At 36.0% G+C, this 25,877-nt stretch overlaps 1 protein-coding gene across 1 annotated transcript in view; it reads left to right on the forward strand.

Annotated features, from left to right (window-relative positions):
• snx29 (sorting nexin 29) overlaps positions 1 to 25,877 on the forward strand; it is a 270,710-nt gene that overhangs the window by 85,505 nt on the left and 159,328 nt on the right. Inside the window, exon 15 of the mRNA XM_002937686.5 lies at positions 14,043 to 14,143. Coding sequence (XP_002937732.4) covers positions 14,043 to 14,143 — 101 coding nt within the window. The remainder of the gene's footprint in view (positions 1 to 14,042; positions 14,144 to 25,877) is intronic.

Consider the following 25,877-nt stretch of genomic DNA (forward strand, 5'->3'; position numbering starts at 1 on the left):
GTCAATGATTCTGAGAAAGGTGAAAAAGCATCCTAGAACTACACGGGAGGAGTTAGTTAATGACCTCAAATTAGCAGGGACCACAGTCACCAAGAAAACCATTGGAAACACATTACACCGCAATGGATTATAATCCTGCAGGGCTCGCAAGGTCCCCCTGCTCAAGAAGGCACATGTGCAGGCCCGTCTGAAGTTTGCCAATGAACACCTGAATGATTCTGTGAGTGACTGGGAGAAGGCGCTGTGGTCTGATGAGACCAAAATAGAGCTCTTTGGCATTAACTCAACTCGCTGTGTTTGGAGGAAGAAAAATGCTGCCTATGACCCCCAAAACACCGTCCCGGCCGTCAAGCATGGGGGTGAAAACATTTTGCTTTGGGGGTGTTTTTCTGCTAAGGGCACAGGACAACTTATTCGCATTAACGGGAAAATGGACGGAGCCATGTATCGTGAAATCCTGAACGACAACCTCCTTCCCTCTGCCAGGAAACTGAAAATGGGTCGTGGATGGGTGTTCCAGCACGACAATGACCCAAAACACACAGCAAAGGCAACAAAGGAGTGGCTCAAGAAGAAGCACATTAAGGTCATGGAGTGGCCTAGTCAGTCTCCGGACCTTAATCCAATAGAAAACCTATGGAGGGAGCTCAAGCTCAGAGTTGCACAGAGACAGCCTCGAAACCTTAGGGATTTAGAGATGATCTGCAAAGAGGAGTGGACCAACATTCCTCCTAAAATGTGCGCAAACTTGGTCATCAATTACAAGAAACGTTTGACCTCTGTGCTTGCAAACAAGGGTTTTTCCACTAAGTATTAAGTCTTTTTTTGTTAGAGGGTTCAAAAACTTATTTCACTCAATGAAATGCAAATCAGTTGCTATCTTTTATTTAAAGTTATTTTTTCGATTTTCCTTTTGATGTGCTATCTGCCACTGTTAAAATAAACCTACCATTGAAATGATACTGTTCTGAGACTTTTCATTTCTTTGTCATTGGACAAACTTACAAAATCAGTGAGGGGTCAAATAATTATTTCCTCCACTGTATACTACACCAATATAATTAATGTTTTGGATAAAAAATAAATAAAGCAAATACAAATCCTTTTATAAATCTTGTATTTTAATTTTACTTTGTTTCTGTGGCCTTTACATTTTAGTTATAACGTGAGAATTCGTAAAATCCTAATCTATTGTGAATATTGTTTTTATTCACCTTCTTTGTTGCAATACCACTCAGATAACCCTGTATTTTATAAAAATGTGCACTTTTATTTGTAGAGCAAACTTTCAAAGGTTATATATTCGACTCAACAGAGTGCAATTTGACATACATTTTTTCCTGCTTAGTTATTGGTTTCCAAATGGCACAAGATCACCCGGCGCTGGCTGTAAGATGCCATAGACTTTTTATTTATTGGGCTGCTGGGGGCTGTTTGGGCCTCTGCGTACTTGAAAATCTGAGTAATTTTTTAAGTGTTTTTCTTCCACCGGAACTTATGGAAAATAACAGCGTAATATCCGGCGTTCAGAAGGCGATCTTTTCCATTTATTTTACACAGCTTTTTACTCTGTTTTTTCGGCGAATTAGTTTTACACAGCATACTGTAATAAATACGCCCTTAAGGTACTTACCATTTCCCGTCCCTCTTAGATCCATCGGGCATTCTGCCGGTCTCTACAGGAGCAGTGAGGCTTGGGGCAAGTCATGCAATGCAGGATGCAGCCAGCAAAATGCAAAAATTGCCAACTGCTGCATTTTTTTCACTTTGCATGCTGCATCCTGCATTGGACATGAGACCTCTGATGTATGAACCCAATGTTAGCTGCTGCTTTGTTCTCAAGTGCTGTGTGTTATTTAGGTATGACCATGTGTTCAGTTTTAGGTTTGTTATTGTTTGTTCACCAGCTTCTTTTTGGTGAATCTATCTAATGCTTTTCCGGATCTTGGTTAAATATTCTTTGTTTTAGAAAAAAGAAATGCTTCCCTTTCTATAACCAGTAACAAATTTGTCTGGTGTTTACTGTTATTGGCATATGTACTTTTCCTTTACCATATCTTTTTATTGTCTTCTATTAAAAGATCACACGCCGTGAAAATATTCCCAACTTTTCAATCAACTCATAGGATTTTGACAAACTTGGAAAATTTTCCCCCATTGTTTATAATCATTTTCAACACCTGGCATACAATTTCAGACAATTTTTATCTTTCTGTAAATAATGTGGGAAAAATGTACAGGTATGGGACCTGTTATCCAAAATGCTTGGGACCTGGGGTTTTCCGCATAAGGGATCTTTCCGTAATTTGGATCTCCATAACTAAAGTCTGCTAAAAATCATTTATATATTGAATAAACCCAATAGGATTGTTTTGCCTCCGTTAAGGTTTAATTATATCTTAGGATCAAGTACAAGGTGCTGTTTTATTATTAGAGAGGAAAAGGAAATGGGAGATGGCCTTTCCGTAATTCGGAACTCTGGATAACGGGTTTCTGGGTAACATACCAGTGCTGCTTAAAAAATTTTGCTGCACATGGAAAAAACGCAAAAAACCCTACAAAGTTGTTTCACGTTGCATACATGGGGTGGGGGAGTCCCAGTTGGGAAAAAAAACTATTTTATTCAACATGGAGAAAAAAATCCATTGTAAATCTTTCACTCTGGGTTGATTTATATAGGATACTTTTTACAATTACAATTTTCTGGAAACACTGCTTTGTTTATTAAAATTTGGATTTTCGCAATTTTATAGTTTTTTAAAACCAAGACTAAACTCATTTCCGCAAATGTCAGTTGAACGAAAAAAGTCTTGGAAAAATGCGTCTTTTTCATATTGTCGCACAAAAGCCAACCTCAAAAAACCCTCAAAACCTCTAAAACCATGAACCAAAAAAGATCTTCCAGTTGTAAAAGGAACATCTGTCATTGACTTCTACATGATCTCAAAAGATTTTAGTTTGCATATTTTTGCATTTGAATTTGTTGGAGTTTTCTCACAAATTAAATCTCGACAAAAACGCAACAAAATCTGGTTTTGCCGTCAAAAAACCCAAACCGAAAAAACTGATCATTAGTAAATGCTCCCCTTAATGTATATTTGATATGTTTTACAACCTTTATGTAGACAAAGACATCCAAAAAGGAGAAGACAGAAAACTTTGAGTATCCATATTATTTTGGGGGCTCTTTCATACCATTAGCTCACATTTGAAGTATATTCAGGTTTCCTATTGTACCATTAGTTTGTGGTAGGTCAGGAATATGAACTATGACTATAACATCTCTTATACAGTCTCTCTATTAATTTCATACTTTCTCCAAGTGGATGAAGATTGTGCTCCAATTCCACAATTTTATGCATCTGCCTATAATTGCTGTATTTCTAGATCTGTATTTAGTGCATAGCACAAAAGAGAACCGTTTCTTTATTCCTGTTTTTTTTAACTGTGGTTTTGCTAAGCTAATTCATAAAAATAATCCTTTATCCCTTCCATAATAGCAGAAATATTCCCTATAATTTGGTGCAAATTATAATAATAATATTTAAAGAATTCTGAGTTAGCTAATTTAAGCAACAGTAATATGACACCAATATCAAAACAGAAGATGGGTGGGAGGGTCAGAACTAAGAATGGTAGTGTAATTTAAGAAAAGAACCGTACAAACCAGCATTCACACTGACAAATCTGCATAATTTACAAATACATTCAGCTACAGTATTTTGGATCTTTTTATTTTTTCAAATTAAGACACATATTAGTCTCTTTGGCCATGTTGTTTTTATATAGATATACCCTGTTTGAAAGGAGTGGAACTTCACCATGCAGTACATCTCTCTCTCTGGAGAAAACTGGGAGTCATAGTCTAATGATAAAAGCATTCAATACTTTTATTGGTTTCATGAAACAAACAAACCTCTTCTAATATGCTGTGGCATTGAAATATTCACAATAGTAATACTTGTTTGGTATTTGAAGTGGTTCCAAGTCCTCAAAGGGAGCTGAAGCTGAAAAAAAGAAAAATACGTATGTAGTGTCGTTTTTTAAAATGCAAAATAAAAAAAAAAAAAAAAACATGGCAAATTTCCATTATATGTTCATTTACAACAACAAGGGGTAGACAAAATCTGATTTTATAGCAAATACATTTACAATTATATTATATGGCCAAAAATATCTGGACACATTTGTGGAGGCAGATTTACTAAAAAAATTCTTTTAAAAAATTCAAATGTTTAGCATTTATTAAGAAATCTGAACTGAAAATCATTGTTGGCTGGAGTAGAGGTTGCTGCTATTGAACTTTGGATCAATGCCAGTCTGACAGAAAAGTCTGTATAAGGTAGATGCCAGAAGAACGCTATCTGCTGGAAGTCTAAAGCCACATGAAACTTTGTTTGTAGTATAACTGTTAATCCATTGAAAATGTTTATTTAATGTATATTGCAAAGTTCCTCTTTAAACTAATCTTATAGTATGATGATATACTAATACTAAACTACAAAGATGGTTAAACAAACTGAAAAACTACACAGAAGTGTACAATTATTTGTTATGCATGCACATCCATCAGAAATTCCACTGAAATACAATGTGGAAAGAGTAATATTTCATTATATAAGTGCAATTTAATTACTGCACATAATATTTAATAGTTGATTTCTTTGGACTAACACCCAAAACAAGTAGGGCTGTGTGTCATTGTGGTGTTGAAGTGGGGTGACACGAAGGCTTTGTGCAGTGAATATTTAATAATGATTTTTTTAGAACTTTTAACTACTTTTTTCTGCCCTCTCTGTGGGTTTCTTGAGTGCCCAACACCAACTTTTCGTAATTTTGCTCACTGGGGCTGTCACCTCAGCTACCCCAAACCCCAGTAATGAACATTTCCCCCAAAGGGGAACCCTTGAGTGCTGGGCTTACTTGATTAGCTGCACAAATATTGGAAGAAGGAAGAACATTGTAAGAACATTGAAAGAACATGCAGGCACCCAAGCTCCCATCCTCACTTCTGAAGTCTGCAGCTCATTGACAGCAAGGGGGCCCATATCAAATAAATGCAGCATTGCTGGGCCTTCCTAACAGGCAAAAACCCACCAGGCCTGGCCCTCCCCCCTCCCCATGGCAGCCTTTGGAGCAGGACTTGGTCAGCGGGACCCACACAGGCTGGGGTCCAGATGATTTTTTCCTGGTGTTCCACCGGCCCTGTCCAACACCACACAGGTGCCTTGATACTGTAAATTATTTCTTAAAGAGCACAAGTGAGCACAGTGATGCAAAATGATCCTAGCATTAGATATCCATTGAAGAGTGCAGTGTTGCACACAGGAAATTCTAAAGTCAACTGTTAAAGGTAACATAACCTTATTGCCCCATGTTTTTTAACAGATATCTCCATTAAATACTAGAAGCAAAAACAGAATTTTTCTGCAACATCTTTAGTATCTTTAATGCTTTAAATCCCCAACTTTGGGGTGGGAAATGTGTTACCTAATTCGCCCTTGGCTGTGTAGGTGTGCATTATTCTACTCCTTTGTCTGCCCTATCACAGTGATTTATTGTGAGTAATCTCTTTGCTAAAAAGAATGATGAATAATAGCTGATGAGCTAGGTATGCTTCATATTAATTCTGGGTTGAAATGACTGTATGACTGGTTTGGCATTTGAATGAATGACATCTATTAGCTTATTACAGGTGAGTATTTAGTGGGAAAATTAAGTCTTGAACACAGAATGCATTAAAACGAGACTCTGCCTTTGATGGCTGGCTGTTTTGTTCTGACAGATCAGTGAAAGCTAACCTCTAACTCCTCACTTCTGTCTGAATTACAAGTTCCAGGATCCTCTACGGAGTAATGCAGTTTAGCCTTCAGATAAAACAGAGTTTTGCAATAATGTATTCAGAAGATTGATAAAACCTAAATGGAGCAAGTAGCATTGGAGCTATACAACTTTTAATGTTGAAGAGTCTAATTTAAATGCCATATGCGGTTCAGAAGCTTTTTTCTGCATGACAAACATATATCTCTGCTCCCTGTACCCTGTGGCTGCTGAATCTTCAGACAGCAGACTTCATATTTGACAAGTGGGGCACCATTCCAACTTGAAAATCTGCTGCTGAGGGTTTCTCACTTGTGAATTGGACTTATATCTTGAATGTTAAAAGTTTAACTTTTCCTATAGTAAAGAAACAGATGTATTATTCCTAAACATATTGGGTTTATTCATAAGACTAGCTTTAATTGCCACCATAAAGAATTTAAGGATCATTTCTTCTAAATCACAGTTAGTACTCTGTATGCATTAGTTGTAATTTAAGTATCTTTATTATATTTCATCCTCCTTCTTTTTTTAAATATGTTTTTATTATGTTTGCCTAAAAGAAACATTAAGAGAGAAATGTATAATGATACTACTTTTGTCAAGCTTAAACTATCTTAAATAAATGTGCTTCTATAGCTCAAAAGTGGGCTAGCATGGCATAGACATTGTTAGGCAGTCCCCTATGTTTTCTCTTAGCCTACACATTTACAGAGAGATACAAAATCATACAGTTGTTCCTAGCCAATAAAATGGTATTGCTGCAGTGGTTCCAGACATGACTTACACTAGCCATCGTGGCATAATTGTCATGTACTTGTCATGTACTTGAAGCTTGATCTTGACATGCAATAGAGTACTGGCAGACAAATTTGACTGGAATTTCTTGTGCAGATACTAACGTGAACATCCAATGGACTTAAATTTGCATTAAACATAGGAAAACCTACAGTACCTTCATTAAATTGAAACATCCTCTTTAATGAAATTCACTATACTAGAACATGCTTATGTATGGTTTTAGTGTGCATGTTTAATGAATATTCTACACACACAGAATTATTCTGATCCACTAGGACATTTTCAGATCAGATCCAATAGGTAATAGATTGTACATTAAAGGTTCTATCTTTTTTTTTACAGACATAGTAGAACTGTGGCCAAAGGAGAGGTAAAAAGGAAGCTAATAATGCTAATTTAGGTAGACTGCTCAGGGAAGGAATGTGACTTTACCAATCAAACCTCATAGATAGTGTCCCTCTCTTTTTTAAAATACAGTAGAACCCCAATTTACATACCCTGATTTAACATTTTTCCAAAGTTCATGCAGTGTAGTAGTGTCTCCCCCCCCCCACCCCCCAGATTTTATGTTTCAATTGAAATTACACCATATTGATTCCATCCTCTGGGAAACGTAAAATGGGGTTTTACTCTATACAATCCTTGTACCTGGCAGAACCATTCTGTGAGTGGTAGTCCAGGTGTGAAAGGAACATGTCAGTAACAGTGGGTACATCTCACAAACAAATGCGTATGTTTTGGTCTCTAGTTCCTAAGGGGTTATGTACAAATGCAAAGAGCCAAGTACAAACTCTGCTACCAGCGTGGACGTATTATTTACTAATGTAATATTTATTATTTTCTATCCAGAAGGTGTATTTTGATGTAATTAACAAACCTTCATGTGCCTGACTGGGTACCATGATTTTTGCCTTTTAAACTCTGCCCTGCTCCCATTTTGGAGCATAGAGCCTTATGTACTCTTCATAATTACAGTGATGCCTACATTCAGCAGCACTGTATTCATGAAAGATGGGGGTGGCACTTAGGCATCTCTATTCCCTTCTGGCCACAGTGGAGCTCTTTCTAGTATTGCCTGACAAATGTAAGGACATGGCTGCCTTGCACATGTTGATTTTGCTCTCTGCACCTAGCATAGCTACTAGACCCTGGATGAAAGAGTTTTTAAAATAAACTCTAAGTGGGGTGTCCCGTAATGCATTTGTATTTGCATATGGGGTCTTTATATATAACTCCTATAGTTTTTACACAATGAGTAGTTCTCTATATAGATTGTAAGCTCTACGGGGCAGGGACCTCCTTCCTCTTGTGTCGACTCTTAACTTATTGCAGCTGTATTTATCTGTATATATTGTTATACTTTGTATTTATCTATTATCTTATTAACACCCTGTTTGTATTAATGTATTCTACTGTACAGTGTTGTGTACATAAGTAGCGCTTTATAAATAAAGATATACATACATACATACATTATCCAGAAACAGATTTAGAAAGAATAATATTGTACATTCAACAAATAGCCCATTATCTTTAGACCTCTTATGACTGATTCATCACACATTTTAAAAAAGTCAAATTTACACATATGAGCTGATTTTACTAATATACTGTAGTGCTACATTGCATCAGTGCTGTAACACATAGCAACCATTCAGCTCTCTTCTTTTTTTAACTGGTGGTAAACTGTTTAAAGATGCTGATTGGCTTCTATTGGCAACTGCACTTTAAACCTATGTTGATATCTGTACACATATTTATAGCAGTCAGTGTACTGATCAATACAGTAACTCTGCATGGTTGTTTTAGGAATTTGATTGCTACCCATGATAATTTGTCTTTGGATTTAGTAAGCTTACTAGGCTTCAGCTGAGGAAAAAAAGAATATCAACCCTAAAAAGGTAAAGTGTTAATAAAAGCCTTTAACCGATTTGTATTTGAAGTAAAATTATACAGACTGCATCTTTTTTAAAGTTAATAAACACGATAATGTTTAAGAGAGACAGCCTAAATTTATCTCTATTTGCTTAGGTATCAACACACATAAACCTGCCCCATTTGGCTTCTTAATTTATTTATTCCTGTGCAGGAACAGCACTAATCCCCAGTTTTCAGATAAAGAATTGTGAAAAAAGACTTTTCTTCAAGGAGCATCTGGCCATTTGGCAGCGCAGGCATTTGCGTTGGTAGCTTTTGGATGTGCTCCCGGCTCTGTTGCTCTGTGCAGTTTGTAAGGACTGTCTGGTCTGCTTGGATACTGTTTTCACTTAACACCTTCACCCCCGACATCCATATTTGTAGTGATGTTTGTACAGGATGTGATAAACGTGGGCAACATGTCATAAATAGATATATCACATTTGACATAAAAGTATTGAGGCAGAAGTACAATTAATATATTGTACCTTATGTCCTACCTGATAGGAAACTACAGTCTCATGTTTCCAGGGGCAGGTTTTATTAGGGAGAACAAGATGTAAAGCCTTGGCTTTGAGTTTATTCAATACAGGAAAGAACAGGAGTGGAAGGGGCATTTTACACTTTTTTCATGGCAAAGTTTCTCACATTGTATTTACAGTACACAAAATAATCTTGCCATATCTGTTGTGTTAATAACCTCATCATGCAACTTTCATTTGTAAGCTGTGGCTTTCTATTTAGTTCAGTCTCTACCTTATCTACAAACATAACAAAACAACAAGATTTTTACTTGCAGCCTGGATTGTATTATTGGAATGAGAGTTTCTATGGCCTTTCTACGTCCTGCTTGTGCGGGGTTTTTTTCCTCGTTGGCTTCTTTTTGATGTACTTTGTTTGCTTGTGTTTAGTATCCTTGTCTCAGTCGAATTCTTTGATATAACTCTTCAGAGAGTCTTTCTCCATTGCAATAAATAATACAATACTCGTGTCTGTGAGAAAGTACTTCAAAATCTTCCTGAAATTCTGTAGCTGTCTTATCAAAACTTCCTGTGTCACATCTCTTGGAAAGAAGTTGATTGTTGGAGTTCTAGAGTGTCACCATACTGCTGTGTTTAAAGCATGAAATGTGTTAATTCTGCTATACTGATTTTCTTACCAGAGGCATCTCATCAGACAGTAAAAAGCACATTCAGTTTATTATATCTATAGATGCTGACCAATAGAAGTCAATGACAGGTATCTGCTTAACTTGGTTTTCTGAAGGGCTGGTTGGTAGCTAACTTGTTTGCTTTAAAAGTGCCTAAAGGGGACTAAATTACTGAAAAGATGAATAGAAAAGTTTGTTAGTTAGATTTGCCTGGCCTTTTTTCAGGGGCGGGCCAAGCCGACCGGGGGCCCTAGGCAACTTCTTTGGCGCAGATGCGCCACGGGTCATTTCCCCAACCGCTAATGACAAGCAGCGGGGGCAATGGCAAAAAAAGAGGACTAGGGGTAGGACTCCTGCCTGGCGCCCCCTAATCGTTGCGCCCTAGGCAGCTGCCTCTTCTGCCTAGCCCTAGTTCCGGCCCTGCCTTTTTTTCCCATGTGCCCCTTTTGAAAGAACACTAAAAAGTTCTAGATTCTTTGTGCATCCTTTTTTGTGAGGTTCCCCCTCCAACTTTACTCTGCTAGACAGCAATATAGTTTACAACCTACAAATGCCACAGACAGCCAAACGTTTGTTGATGACCAGTGAAGGCCAAAGTTCTGTTCAGAAAGTTACATGTTGAGTATCCCTTTTATATATATTTTTCAGCTTCAGTTGATTTTTGTGGGACACCACTTATGAATTCACTGTAAAATTTACATAGGAGCTAATAGGACCATTTGTAAAAACCTTTATTGGCTGCATTTCTTCTGTGTGTCTTAATACTTGCTGCTGTCATGACCAGGGGCTACAACAGAGTCTTAGGGACCACTGGTCCAGGTGTTTGAAATAGGGACCAAGGAGGAAGCAAAACCTGATTGCAGGGTTGAAATTAATTTGAAGACCGAAATCAGCTTTATTGTAGCACATATAAATAAAAAAAGGCAGGTTTAATTAAACTAGAGTCCACAATGAAGCAAAGAAGCAGTTTTAGCTTTCAGGTACAGAGAATAGGCAGGCACTAATCCAGAGCAGTGCAAATGATGGGTTAAGCAGTTCAAAATTTAAATTATTTTATTAAAATTGAACTTTCTGGATAACGGGTTTCCGGATAATAGATCTCCTGTGGTTCTCTGTGGTGGTGATGTCTCCTGGCTCACCTCTGAGGGGAAATTGGCTGATTTATCAAAGTATGTGTTTTATATATTACTGCAGCTATATTTAGGATATTCCATTTCATATTTACCAACAAAGGTAGTGCAGATATAACTTCAGTCACGATTGTTACCTACCCTACATATGCTTATACACTGTTTCTTCTCTAAAAAGAAAAAAGGAAATAGAAAAATGTACTGGGACAAAAACATTTGTGTTTTTATTACTTTATGATTATTTTTGAAGTATGTTTTAGGTTATGTTATTGCAATTTGTGTTTCAGACCAGTTCATTTCCCACTGGAGAGGCACATCAGCTGTCCTTTTCCATATTTTGTAATGTCTGTCTTGTTGTGAGCAATTTCGGGCATAATAGAACATTAGTAATAAAGGTTATACTGCAAAGTTGTATTACTTTGTGACCTTTAAAACTTTATTTGTTTAATATTTAAACATCTTTTATAAGACTATGGCCTCTGCATCTCTATTTTGCCATTTATTCATGGCACACTCTAGAGTACATGCACAGATTTTATATAAAATTAGGAATAAGGGAAGCAGACGAGGCTGCTTTTGAGTTTTGTTGAGCTGGGTGTTATGTGCTTCTGTAGAGGAGTGAAGAAATCTGCTCTTGCTGGTGGTGTTGGTGAATGGATCTACAAGATAATCAGTAGTCAGGTAGCCAGCTGTAGCTGAGAAAATATAATTATTCCAGTTGTCTAGGAGAAAGAATGAGGATTTGATTAACCTGTATGCCAATATAATTGTGTTGCAATGCGTACCAACTGCATGTTAATATAATGGCACGTATAGGTACTGATAATATGAAAAACAGAAGTAACAGGTTGTAGCTGGGGAAGGGGGATGTTTATACAGAGGCTTCTCAGTAGAGCGTTTATTTGTTTTGATGTAAGTGCAAGAAATACACTGCTCAAATATTGATGAATGAATAACTGAAATATTCTTATTAAATACTTTGTTCTTTACATAGTTGAATGTGCTGACAACAAAGTCACACAAAAATTACCAATGGAAATCAAATTTATCAACCCATGGAGATCTGGATTTGGAGTCACACTCAAAATTAAAGTGGAAAACACTACAGGCTGATCCAACTTTGATGTAATGTCCTTAAAACAAGTCAAAATTAGGCTCAGTAGTGTGTGTGGCCTCCACCTGCCTGTATGACCTCCCTACAATGCCTGAACATGCTCCTGATGAGGTGACGGATGGTCTCCTGAGGGATCTTCTCCCAGACCTGGACTAAAGCATCCAATGTGGCGTTGGTGGATGGAGCGAGACATGATGTCCCAGATGTGCTCAATTGGATTCAGGTCTCGGGAACGAGTGGGCCAGTCCATAGCATCAATGCCTTCATCTTTGTATTTTATTCTTCAAAATATCTCCTCATTTGTGATATTTATGTTCAACAAGGTTTCCCTTTAAACCAACAAAGTCTCTTAAGAAAAAGGGATTTACCCTTCACTCAGTTTCAGGCCAAATCAGACTCCCTTGTCACGCAATAGGGGACATACATCTCTCACTCTGAAGGAGCAGCATCTCCTCCTTCCTTGTATACTAGCAGCCTGGGAAGATAAAAAAGTTCATGTGTATATTAAGTGCCACTGGAACTCCTGGGCAGTTACCCAACGCAGCTAATCAGTGATTAGCTTTGCTAGCTGCAGGTGAAACAATTAAAGGAAAAATGTGCCCTAGAGGTTCATGCATATCTGAACTCTGTGCACTGTGCACATTTCTGTAGCAAAAGGTGATTGAAAGCCATATTTCTAGAGCCAAAAAAGGTGTACCTATTTATTTTGCCTCATTGCAGCCTGAAATGTTATAACACTACCTGATTATTAGATGCCATATTGACTCCTTTCTTATTTTTCTTTATTCAGGTTAGATAACAGGACAAATCAATTAACCAAATGACACTTAGTTATTCTTCCTTCCTTTCCCTTTCCTTTCTTTTCCTTTCCTCTCCCTTTCCTTTCTTTTCTTTTCTTTCTTAAGGTTAGATAACAGGACAAATGAATCAACCAAATGACAGTTATTTCAGTTTAAGTTGGAAAATAATGGTTCGGACAGAAACAAATGTTATCTGTCAGAACCATTTGTTTTCTGTCTAATTAATGTATTAATTTGTATTGTATTTTTCTATTTTGTGTCTGTGCACATTTACCATTTTTTTAATAATGTTCCATCACTGGATGCCTTGAACATTAAACTCTGTTTCCCTGCAAACAAATGTAAAAAATGTTCTTTTAAACACTACAGACTTGGCCCCAGGCTAAAAAAAATGTATTTTCCAACTTTTTGCCCCTAAACAAATTTTTCAGCAAACTGAAATGGTACAGATTCACGCATCTCTCAAAGTATTAGTTAAGGATTCTATGCAAGTTTAATTTAAAGACTATTTTCTTTGGAAGTTTAAATCCATCTGAATTCCTCAGTTCATTTTTGATAAAGCAGCCCCCTAGATAGCCCCGACTAAACAGACTTTAAAATATAATATACATTAAATTAACTATTTCTGAGCAGAATGCAGAGGTACCATTTGGAACCAAGTTCCAGCAAATTGGAACAAATGCACAGGTAAAAAGTTCAATTCACAACAAAACAAGTGTAACTGTTAAAAGGGGGACAAGCTACATTCAGGATAAGGTCCCTTTTTATTGTATCAATGTAACAGTGGCTTATAATCCACTAAACTGATGTTAGAGGCAAAGTAAAATAGTTGATGATGAATCATTTCATTGAAGTAGCAAAATATTTCTGAAATCCCATTAAAAACGTTTTGAAATCATTTTGTGCTCTGACTTTGCCTTAAAAATGGTTTTCATGGGCTTTCACCAGATCAGAAGACATTAGTAATATTCCCACAATGGATGCTGAAGTTTTTTACAAAAAATATGCCAGAATGTTGGTTCCAAAGAAAATTCCTTTAATATGTGTTGATTCAGTTGGGCAGTTTTGCTGGTTAAGACCCTACTGCAGGCCATTAGGGCACAGATGCCAGGGCACCCTTTTTTTGAAAAGTTGCTTGTAATCACATTTTCTCTCATTTACAAAACTGTTTTTAGCTGGAAATCCCCTTTAAGTATTATAAACAGAAAATCGATTTAAAATAGGTCTCATATGGTGCCATTATACTTATTAACTGTGTCTTATCTTGCTTTAATCAGTACTCGTCTAAATCATTTATTTTTGTTCTTTAGTTCCAAACCTAAGGAATATTGATGGGGAGAACCTACCAGAAGTAAAATCTGTGGTAGACAATGAAGAACTTGCAAACTCATATGAAAGAAAGCTCATTGAGGTAATATAGACCTTTTCGATTATCAGTCTATGATAAATGATTCAGATTTCCATGCAACATTTTAGACAGATTCATTGGTAGTAAATGTAAATTGTATTTCTATGACATAAAAGGCACAGAGTTTGCCCAGGTGCAGTAACAATAAGATATTTGCTTTTAAACAAGTGACCAGTAAATGCTACCTGCTGATTGGTTGCTATTAGACCAGTAGCAGCCTTTACCCTTTTTATTACATAAACTCAAGCCTGCTGATTGTTCCCCTTGGCAGATTTGGCATCTAAAGCCTTTAGTTACTTCAATTCATGAAGAACATAATAGTGTTGATACGGGTATAGGACCTGTTATCCAGAATGCCCAGGACGTTTCCAGATAAGGTATCTTTTCATAATTTGGATCCCCATACCTTAAGGCTACTAAAAAAATTATTTAAGCATTAAATAAACCCAAAAAGATTGTTTTGCCACCAGTAAGGGTTAATTATATCTTAGTTGGGATCAAGTACAAAGTACTGTTTTATTATTACAGAGAAAAAGGAAATCAACTTTAAAAATGAGGATTATTTGCTTAAAATGGAGTCTACGGCACACGGCCTTTCATGGGTTACCAGATAACAGATCCCTTACTTGTACCTGTGCTCCTTGGGTATTAGATATATTTCATTTACTGTAGGTGGATGTATTATAATTGCTGATTTAATCCATTGTAACATGCTAATCAGTATTTATTTAAACATGAGTTTTTATACCAGACTAACACTGAAAGTAATACCAGTATTTCACAAATTTTTTTGTGCCTTTTTACACCTAAAATCACCTGTATAAATACTTGAAGCTTATTTGCATGGAAATATAATGTGGTTAAATATATACTGTAAGGATTAATTACATTTTCCCGAAACTATTGTGAATATTCTGAAAACTTTTACATGTACAAACCATGGCATGGCACTTTTGCAGTTGGATTTGAGAGCCACATCTGGAGGCTTTAGTATCACAGCAGGTAGCAGCAATCCTAGCACTTGGCAGGGCATTCCACTGAGTTGTTACATCTGCCCATAGATGGAACCATGCTTATAGAATGCTGTGCTGCCAAGATTTTCCGTCTGCATTGGCTATAAAGGTAACAAGCAAGTTTATAGGAACTGACTATTTTATAGATTATTTTAATGTACACGACCAATTTACATAAAATGTCAAGACTGCCAAAATATTTTTATTTTTCTGCAGGGAAGGTGCATGTATAAGAGCATTAGCTGAAGGATATTCTTATACATCTTGCTGGGGTTGCTAACCATTGCTTGCTGGGAATTCATTCTTCAACAATCAGTGACAACTGATAATATAGTTAGAAAAAATTATCACTCACAGGAGAAGGACATAAACACTTGATTTGCCAATAATCTTTTTAGTGGTGTCATATCAAGGGGACCATAAAGATACCTTGAAATATAGGTTATTTATATGTGTATGTTAGTATAAATGTAGCAAGGTGTAAATTATAAGAAAGCATAATGTTAAACAAAAGCCTCACGTTAATTTCTTTCAGCATTACATTACTATATGCAGTGCTATACAAAGAAGGAACTGTTCATGCTTCTTTACAAACACAGTCTAGGGTGTAACTAGTGTAATTTTTGGGCCATATATGTATATCATACATGTAAATGAGGTTATTCACATTGCACCTAGAAGGTATTTGTTCTGTCAAGGTGCACAGTCAAAAAACGTATATGTTTAGTAAGGACCAGTGTCTCTTATATTGAACTTAAAACAAAAAAATGTCATTATTTTACACATCACTTGTGTCCAACGTTTTGGTCCACATTATTAAAGATTCATAAATGTGGACCTAGCGTAGACTGAAAGCTGGACATAGATGATACGTGAAATAAAAACATTTTGTTTTAATACAAGAGTGCTGGTCCTACCAATATAAATATATAAATACAAGGAAGAGTGGAGCACACCCTATAGAGGTTTAAATGCCTTGGGTGCTGGCCAAAATAAGGACATATAAGGACAGAGAGCCGCACACACAAGGACTTAACAATAAAGTGAAAAAAAAAATTTCAATAAATTTTTTTCACTTTATTGTTAAGTCCTTGTGTATGTGTGCGGCTCTCTGTCCTTATATATATATATATATATATATATATATATATATATAGAGAGAGAGAGAGAGAGAGAGAGAGAGAGAGAGAGAGAGAGAGAGAGAGAGAGAGAGAGAGAGAGAGAGAGAGAGAGAGAGAGAGAGAGAGAGAGAGAGAGAGAGAGAGAGAGAGAGAGAGAGAGAGAGAGAGAGAGAGAGAGAGAGAGAGAGAGAGAGAGAGAGAGAGATAGTTCATAGATGAAGTTTTATCAGCCCTTGTGGGTCTACTATGAACAATTAGAATCAAAGAATTATATATTTATTGCTAGCATCAAACATGCCTTATCTATGACTAAGAGCTATATGGAGGAAAATCTTATTAGAATGCCTGCTTGCATTTTTATTGTACTGCCCTATTAATAATGACTTGGTACATTACTCATCTCCAGAATCTGTATTCTTTAATCTTCTTGCAGGGATGGGAACTTGTCTTTCATTTTTTGCCTTTATTCTTAAGGTTGTTTTATGGAATAAGGTTGCCCAGCCTGTTTTATATGATTCTAACGCTTGCAATCCCATGAGTTTAGAAAAAAAGCAAAACACATACTTTAAAGGCTATTATAATTAAAAAGACTGATATCTAAATAAATGTGTTTACCTAAACTGATTCACTGACTGTGCAGATAAAATGCACAGATATATGGATTATACACAGTAAACTTGATCCACTAATTCTCCTATCTTGTATTAAATTCTTGCCTCAGGGTTTACCTTTATTACATAGGGCACCAAACAGAATACTTAAATATTACATGCCTACTGTCTCCTTTGTGTACCTCCATCAACTTTATGGTTTTGTTACTTATGTCTTAAAAAAAAGGCAGATGTTTCACAATGTTGTAAAAAGAGCAGTGTCTGTAACTAGAGTGCAGTCTAATTTCCCTCTTACAGACAAAATAAGAATCAGGTAATGTCATTAATGTCATCAGCCTGCAGAAGATCCATGTTTGCATTTGATATTGCTTATCATGTCAAATCTATGTGGGATTACAGGACACTGCTGCTGGAAAAATGTTTTTATTAACAATGGTCAAAGGGGATCCATAACTAATATTCAAAACCATTATACTCTTAAGCCATGTTTACCTTGAGGAGCAATGCAACTCTGCTTTTTGGCAGGGAGTGGCCAGTTACCAGAGGTGGCAACTGGTAACCTTAATTTTTAAAATGAAAATTTAGCTCTGCTTGGGCAGAGAGCACTATTAAAGTGCTGCCCCCTCTGGACCATCTCTGACGCTAAAGTTGTAATCATGGAGCGGGAGAGAGGGGGCAGCATCGGGGATGCTGCTTCAGGAGGCAGCAGCCCCAGGATCGACGTTTTTTTCTACCAAAGTGAATATTACCCAGAATGATTGGGAATGGTTAAACCAGGAATACATATTTATGTTAAACATGAAGGCTTGTATTGAGGTGGTTACTAAGTTACTAAGAAGTTACTAAACAGTTTGCTTAAAAGAATGTACATTTTTCAAAAGCACAAACAGATTTTTTAATATTTAATTTTGAAATTTCACATGGGGCTAGCCATATTCTTCTTTTCCTAGGGTACCATAGCCATGTGACCTGTGCTCTGATAAACTTCAGTGACACTTTACTGCAAGTTGAAGTGATATCACCCCCTCTCTTTCCCTTCCAGAAGCCGGTCAGCAGAACAGTGGGAAGGTAGCAAGATAGCAGCTCCCAGTAGATATCAGAATAGCACTCAATAGTAAGAAATCCAAGTCCAGCTTGGGACTCCTCCAGTTACATGGGAGTAGGAGAAACAATAGGTTATCTGAAAGCAGCTCTAATGTGTAGCACTGTCTCTTTCTAAAAGGTTAGAATCAGGCACAATGCACTGAGATGGCTGCCTACACACCAATATTACAAAAAAAATAATACATTTTTCTGTTGATTTTAAACTTTTTAAATTGATCGGTGAATTAGTTGCTATGTAAACAGTGTAATTTAGAAATAAAAAGTACACCATAGACTTCATTAGGCCTGGTGGAGAACCACATATACAGGCAGATAAGATGGTGAAATCATCTGAAGGGCTGAATCGGCAGCTTCAATCTGCCTGTGTATGGCTACCTTTACTCTAATATTGTGTTCTAAATACATTTGTGACTATCTTTTTGTAAGTTACTATAGTATGTTGTCTTTGCTTCAGCTGTATATCTGTGTGTGTGTATATACTGTACAGACAAAAGATTTTGTTTCTTGGTCTCCAATGCCAGGTCTGTACTTGAAATGTAATTTCTCTCTCACCTCTGAACCACTGGCCATTCTGCTAGGCCATTCTTTATATTTCTGCATCCTCAACTCCTCTGCTTTTTGTGTGCAAGCACACAACATGTATAGTCCCCAGGACACACAGAGGCATGCATTGTGTTTTATACAAGAAGTATACCATTATTGTATATATTTGGCTGTACCATTTTATACATACATATTCCTTGTGAAAATAGTTGTTGTTAAAAAAGCAACCACCAAAATGTTTCTGTAAATAAAAGTAAAGTGGAGTCTTTATTATCTGGGGTTTTGCAAGACAGACTTGTTAAAATATGCAGCCTTAAATAATTCAACAAACACAGCAAGAAAAACTAAATTTGAAATTCCTTCTCAGTACTACTTTTGGTCAAGTTACTGCTAAACCACAAACTCTTTGAATTCATATCATAAATAACCATGGGTTAAAAGCTAATATTTGCAGTACAGAGCTAGAGAACGTTTGATATTCTTGTGCTAATAATGACATAATGACAGCTGAAACATTATGGCCAACAGGGACTGAACCACTAATTTTGATTTGATTTACATGACAGTTTCTTGGTTTATAGTTTGACAGTAGAGGGCGATTGACTGTAAAATAAGAATTCCATTTTATTTTTTTCATTTTTGTAGTTTGATAGAGGCAATGTCAGTTTAGAGGGGCAAAGGTTGGGTCCATCTTAGGCAACATCCAGATTCATACTGACATCACTGGCATTCCCTCTTCTGATCCAGGCATATCTCCAAGCATAGTCTTTGTTCTCATAAATGCTGCATTCTCAGTTGTGTATTTTATCTATGAAGGCATATTGACTTACACAATGCATGTCTGCACTTTAAACTTCCATTGCATATAATCACTTTAATGTTATTATTTTATCTTGTTGGATAAAGAGATTTTTTTTTGTTCTTGTATTTTTGCCATATGGCAGGACAAGGTACAAAAGTGCAGGCATTTGGGCAGTAGCTTCCAGTGATAGAGCACAGTTTCAAAATATTTGATGATAGAAAATAAAATGAAAGTATACATAATTCCTTGCTTATCAGATATATTTTAAAAGCCTTGAGAAAATAAGTTGCTATTAAGATGTGGAGATGTAGTAAGACAGATGCAGCGCACTGAAAGAAAGGAAATATTACCACAATATTACCACAACTAGATATTGCATTCCTTGTTCAATTGTTTTTACAAAATGGTTCATTTTATGGATAGCAATTTTGAAATCATTAAATTTGTTATTTGGCATTTGCTGCAGTTACTCTTTTGTTCCTCAGCCACTCCAGTGTCATTTTGGCTTTGTTCTTCATCTTCAGTGTAATACTACAAGCTGATATTCCATCTCTTTCTTTAAGTTTTCAGTGGTGGTTTTTTTATTGGTACCTTCTTCTGCTTATATGCGGAATAAGAGCATCAACATATTCTAAGATTCTAAGTTGCTACAGTACAAATAGGTTCTGAGAAGGATGGGTAACTCCTGATCTATTGTATCTCTACTAATTTAAACAAGAAGCCAACTACTACAACTTTTGGAAAATGCATTTTCAGAAATAGCTGACCACTACTTTATATCAGCAGAGATCTTTGTAACATATTTTCCAAAGCAAGATGATACTTCCACTTTAAAATACGTATTACTATTTATATGGAAATTCAGTCTTATAGCAAAAGCATGGTACGTTATAAAACATTCCACTAAACAAAAGACAAAATTACTTATGATTCTGTAGACAAAAGGTTGTTGTATTTCAAACCTCAGCATTGTCTAGCTTATGTATAGGCTGGGGTACTATTGTTTTGCTGTCTTTAAAAGTGATTTGCCGTTGGCAACGGAGGTTGCAGTCATCATTGGGCAACGACAGGTTTAGCTCTCCTGACTTTAACCTGGTTCCCTAAAGCAAATCAAGTCCTTTGCAAACGTGAGTGGTGCATTACAGCATAAAATGTAACAATACTATTTCCAACAGCAAAGGGACTTACTGGAATATTATGAGCCATCTGAACAAATATCTATATATACTAGCTGCACATTTTAAGGAGGCGCCTTTACATCTGTGTCTGTGCTCTTTGTCATTGTAAAAATCTGCCTATAACAGGCAGGGTGGTTGACATCAGAACACAGTCAACAAGCCCTCAAGCCTAGTTTCCAAATAGGAGATTTTATGGAATTCTTCTTCCTATAAAATTCAGCTCAGTGACCTGAAAGTTATGTTCATCTTGACATTTGTCAGTATTTGTTATTGACCTCCAGTAAGTGTTGAGCAAGCGAAAGTGAAACGTGTGTCAGTATCATAGTTTACCCAATGGCAGCAGGTGTGGGGGTGTGAAGAGACTGGTATAGGAGCACATGATGAGCTTGTAGCTGTGGAAGGCCCGCCATAAGTAGAGAGCTGTTATATGTTTTGGCTCATTGAAGAGAGATTGATCAACTGGAGCTCCTTTTTATCTGCAGTACTTAAGGGGTGTATTGGCATATCCCCAGATGACATTCTAGATAGGGTGTTGGCCCACTATTCTTATATTCGTTTATTTATTTACATTTTTTCAAGTCACTTATTTCCACAGAGCTTTTTTCCCCATGAACTCTTGAACGCCTTAGGGCTAGATGTGATTTTAGATATAAATAGACGTTGTATTATTTTGATATATTTCCTATATTATTATGCATGTGTATAAAACACTTTATGGTTATATATTCCTGCACTTTACATACCAATTTCTTTTACTGGATGTCTTGGTGATCCCAGTCAAGGCTATCATAATAGTATGTATGCAGAATTGGTGCACTTCAATTCTGGGGGCCTTCTTTTTTCCTTTATATCTTACTGTTTTGATTGTTAAGTCTAAGGATCCCATCTTATGTCTTGGGTAAAACCTTTCTTATTAGTATTTATACAAATATATTTATTTTGTCCTTTATCTCTCTGTCTAATACAAGTGACCTTTCTATAAGTAATGAAATACTGTATAAGACAAACGGTGGGTTGTGGGGGGATTCATTTATTTTACATTCTATAAAGACATTGTTTTTACTTGGTTAGAAATACTTAGAATGAGCATCTGTAATCTTTCCACAATTCTATAATAGAGAACATTTGATTAGGATTTTTTAATAAACTAGAGCTATAAAATGACATCTTGGGCTAACTGTTCTGGTGGTAATTTGAGAAGCAATTTGTCCCCCTTAATTTGCAGGAAATTGCCTAATTATGATTAAATGCTGCCAGTTCTTTTTATTTGTGGAGCTCCTATTTTTAGTTCATTAAGTGTTTTAGATTAACACTCATTCATACCTAGTTGAAACTAATGACAGTGAATCTTAAGGACAAGCATTGCGATAGGGACTACATCTTACAGCACTAATATAGATGTAGAACACATAATTTTAAAGCCATTTAAAATGAAGTGTAAAATTATCACTGAAAAGGGATTTTTTTTTCTCTACCAGAAACTGTTTGGAGCTTGCAACATTCTTTCTTCAGTTTTTCCAATGTTCCTTAACTCTTTGCCCACTAAAAAAACAATATATTTTTTTTGTGTATGAATATATATTGTTTAATATGCTGACATTTTCAAAGTTTTATCACCATTTCATATAAAATCCAAAATTGGAAAGAAGATTAAAAGAAGTACAGCGCTATGTTCAAAAGTAGAAAATTCTTACCTTCATCGCTTATACGAGAGAATACATCATAAAACTAAAAAGTGTAGAACAGTAAACCAAGTTATAAAACAAAGGTTCCCTTAGACTGCAAGTTCTTTTTTACATAATATGAGTGCATCACCATATAAACAAAATAACCATCTACAGCAGGAAGTTTGGCACTGTTTGGTGCTATGACCAATGGGGTCACAGCTATGAGCTGTGACCCCAACCAGTGGCTCGGGGGCAACATGTTGCTCGCTTGGATGTTGCTCTCAGTGCCCCCAAACCAGGTAGTTATTTTTGAATAAAAACAAGATTTACTACCAAATAGTCAATCTAAGCCCTTATTTGGCACCTCCATGAACTTTTATGGTGCTTGTGTTGCTCTTAAAGTCTTTTTACATTTGGCTGTGGCTGAAGAGTAAGAAAGGTTGGGGACCCCTGGTTTAGAGGGTAATGACAAAATAGAGAACGTAAGCCATCAAGTGATGTAAATAAATATTTGCCATATGTGCATGCCTTCTTTTAGTCTGGTTGCAACCATAGCACTTGAGGACAGAAAGCTACACTTTGCATAGCTAGATAACCATCCTTTGCTGTAAGACTGATATGCATATATACTTTAATCCTTATTTTAAATAAACAGTAAAATCTCAAAATGAAAGTGTTTTAAAAGAAGGGTAATATAATGCAGTGTTAAAATTGGCATGTTTGCTTCAGAAGCACTACTATTGTTTATATAAACAAGCTGTCTGTAGCCATGGGGGCAGCCGCTCAAGCACAGGATACAGAGTACATAACAGATATTAACTTGTTTATATAAACTATAATAAAGTTTGCGAAGCAAAGGCACCCGTTGTACTAGTGACGGGCAACTATACATTATATTTTAATTACTGTAAAACACTTTCATTTTTTTGGTGTTACTGTTCCTTTAAAGTGAAAGCATCCTCTTGCTTCTGAAAATATAATATAAAAATCTCTTCTGATTGAAACTAATGGTCAGCCATTTCTAAAGAGGAGTTACAGAACTTATTGTATTTTAAACCTTACTTTTGAGGCACAACAACTGTTAAAGGTAGGCAATCTCATAATTTTAACATCATTTACAGCAGATTTACTATTATAAAAATGAATACCATTCATGATACAGGTATCGGACCCCTTATCCGGAAACCCGTTATCCAGAAAGCTCCGAATTACGGAATGCCCGTCTCCCATAGACTCCATTTTAATCAAATAATTCAGAATTTTAAAACTGATTTCCTTTTTCTATGTAGAAATAAAACAGAACCTTGTAATTGATCCCAACTAAGATATAATTAATCCTTATTGGATGAAAAACAATCCTATTGGGTTTAATTAATGTTTTATTGATTTTTTAGTAGACTTAAGGTATTGAGATCCAAATTACGGAAAGACCCCTTATCCGGAATACCCTTGGTCCCGAGCATTCTGGATAATGGGTCCCATACCTGTACCATGAAACAGGAGCTAAATACATATATTATCAACATTATGTAGAATGTTGTAAATCCCTGTTCATAAACTGCGTTTCACAATTGGAACATTGTGTATTTTGACTTTTGCCATTCTTTGGGGAGATCAAAACACCCTTCTTTGCCTTCTTTTTTTTCTATGGGAAAACCTGTTTCCTTTGTGAGGCTCAGGTTGTGCATTGGAACACTGGCGTTCCTAAGACCTGCCTGGCATAGTGTCTCCTATCAAAACAATAATGAAGTCGCTGCAGATGGTGAAGGTCATGTTGCCTGAGACAGTTCTGCCCAAAAGCTAAAAAGAAAGATTGACTTGCCACAAGTAATAAATGAGGAAAACTCCAGTGGAGTATTGTATGCATTTATTTTTGAGATTCAGGGGCAAATCTTCTGATTAAATAAAAATTTTGCAGGTTAATGCTAATTTGTTTATAAAAATAATTATTTTTACCCCAATTGATATTCATTTAGTTATCTGTTACACAGAGCTCTCTATTTCTGTTTTATTTAATGTACAGTGCTGTGGAACATGTTGGCACTTTATAAATATGTAATAATAATAGTTTAATAGTTTGGTGGGGTGTTAGAGCTGATTGCTTTCACTGAGCTTTAACACTCCACAGTACATAATGAAGTTCAGTTACTCAAAGCAGTTAAACAAATCCTGACAAAGTCACACATTGATCAAAGCAGAAAATGTTTCAATGTGTCAATTTCCTTAAGACTATTCTGATGGTCAAAAATGTGTTAACTTGGAAAAAACATTGAACTGCTTGGAATCCCTCTAGATTTTGTATCTCTGCTTTTCAATTGTTTGCTTTTTACCACATACAAAAGAAACAGAGATGCTTGAATTGGCTTTAGTTTTGTTTGCTTCATATACCACAAATAAACTTTTTATATTACTTAGTTCATGTTTATGTCTGACAGTAGCTATACTGTTACACGTAGAAAACCATGTGTAATATGTATGCAGTAAATAGATTTTTGTTTACCCTAGACAGGTGGTAAACTGTTACTTAATTTTTCTAAAGATTATATTTTAAACCATCCTGTCAAACTTGAATCCTTCCACTTGCTATGAATCACAGTTTCCAATACTCACTAACTGCCTTTTGGGATCCTGGGAGTTCAGAAAAGCTGGAGAGCCTCAAACATATCTTGACATCTTGGTTTAAATGGTTCCGTAGAACAAAATGTCCAATATTTATGCTAGAAATGTTGCTGAATCTGTTGTATAAAACAGCAGTTTGTTTATATAGACAATTTTAGTCAAAACTAAACGGTTAAGTTGCACGTCTTTGCACTCTTTTCAGATCATTAATATCTTTCTTAAGTACTGGAGCTCAAAAGCGCACTGCATACTCAAGTTGAGGAGTTACCAGATATGTTTTTACACCTTGCATCAATGACCCTTTATATACAAGACATTAGTTATCTATTGTAGAGCAAATAGGGATATCAAATAAAACTTCAGAACAGGATATAAGTGGGGTTGGGATACAAGTTTGGGGAATGGGAGTGAATACTAAGGCAAGGAAACATAACAGATTGATATAATATCTGGTAACAATGTTTCATCATGCATTCTTGTCAAGATTGTAGCACTTTTTATAACTGCTGACTTTGCTCAAAAGCCTTTTATGTGAATAAAGAGTGGGTTACTAATTCAGAAACAGAGGCTATTTCCAAAACACCAGTATCTGATTCTATGGTACTATATCTGGTTTCCACAAAGAAAACCTCTTTCATTCCATGTAAATTCCTGTAACCTCAGAGAAGACATTCTATAGTACCTCATTAACAATTTAAACAAATTCCTGTTGTACTTGAGAACAATTTTTTTAGCCTAGAATCCCAAATTAATTCAAAAACTTCTAATGCGATGTGAATATTCAGAATATATAACAGCTGGACATGAAGACCTGATTAATGTCCTGATTAATGTCCATTTACAAGGGGATACTCCTCAGACTGACCTTGGTAAAGGGCCAGCAGTAATATTTCTCTATATGACACTGCCATGTCATAATTAGTATTGACAACACAGTTCCATGTCATGTACCACTGCAAGTATAATCTTTTCACAATATGGTTTTGAAACATTTATTTTTTCAACAATAGGTCTCTACATAAGGCTGAAATTGGTTAACTTCCTTTTGATCTTCTAAAAACTAGCATTTACTGTATGTA

Source organism: Xenopus tropicalis, chromosome 9, assembly GCF_000004195.4.
Source record: "Xenopus tropicalis strain Nigerian chromosome 9, UCB_Xtro_10.0, whole genome shotgun sequence".
NCBI lineage: Eukaryota > Metazoa > Chordata > Amphibia > Anura > Pipidae > Xenopus > Xenopus tropicalis.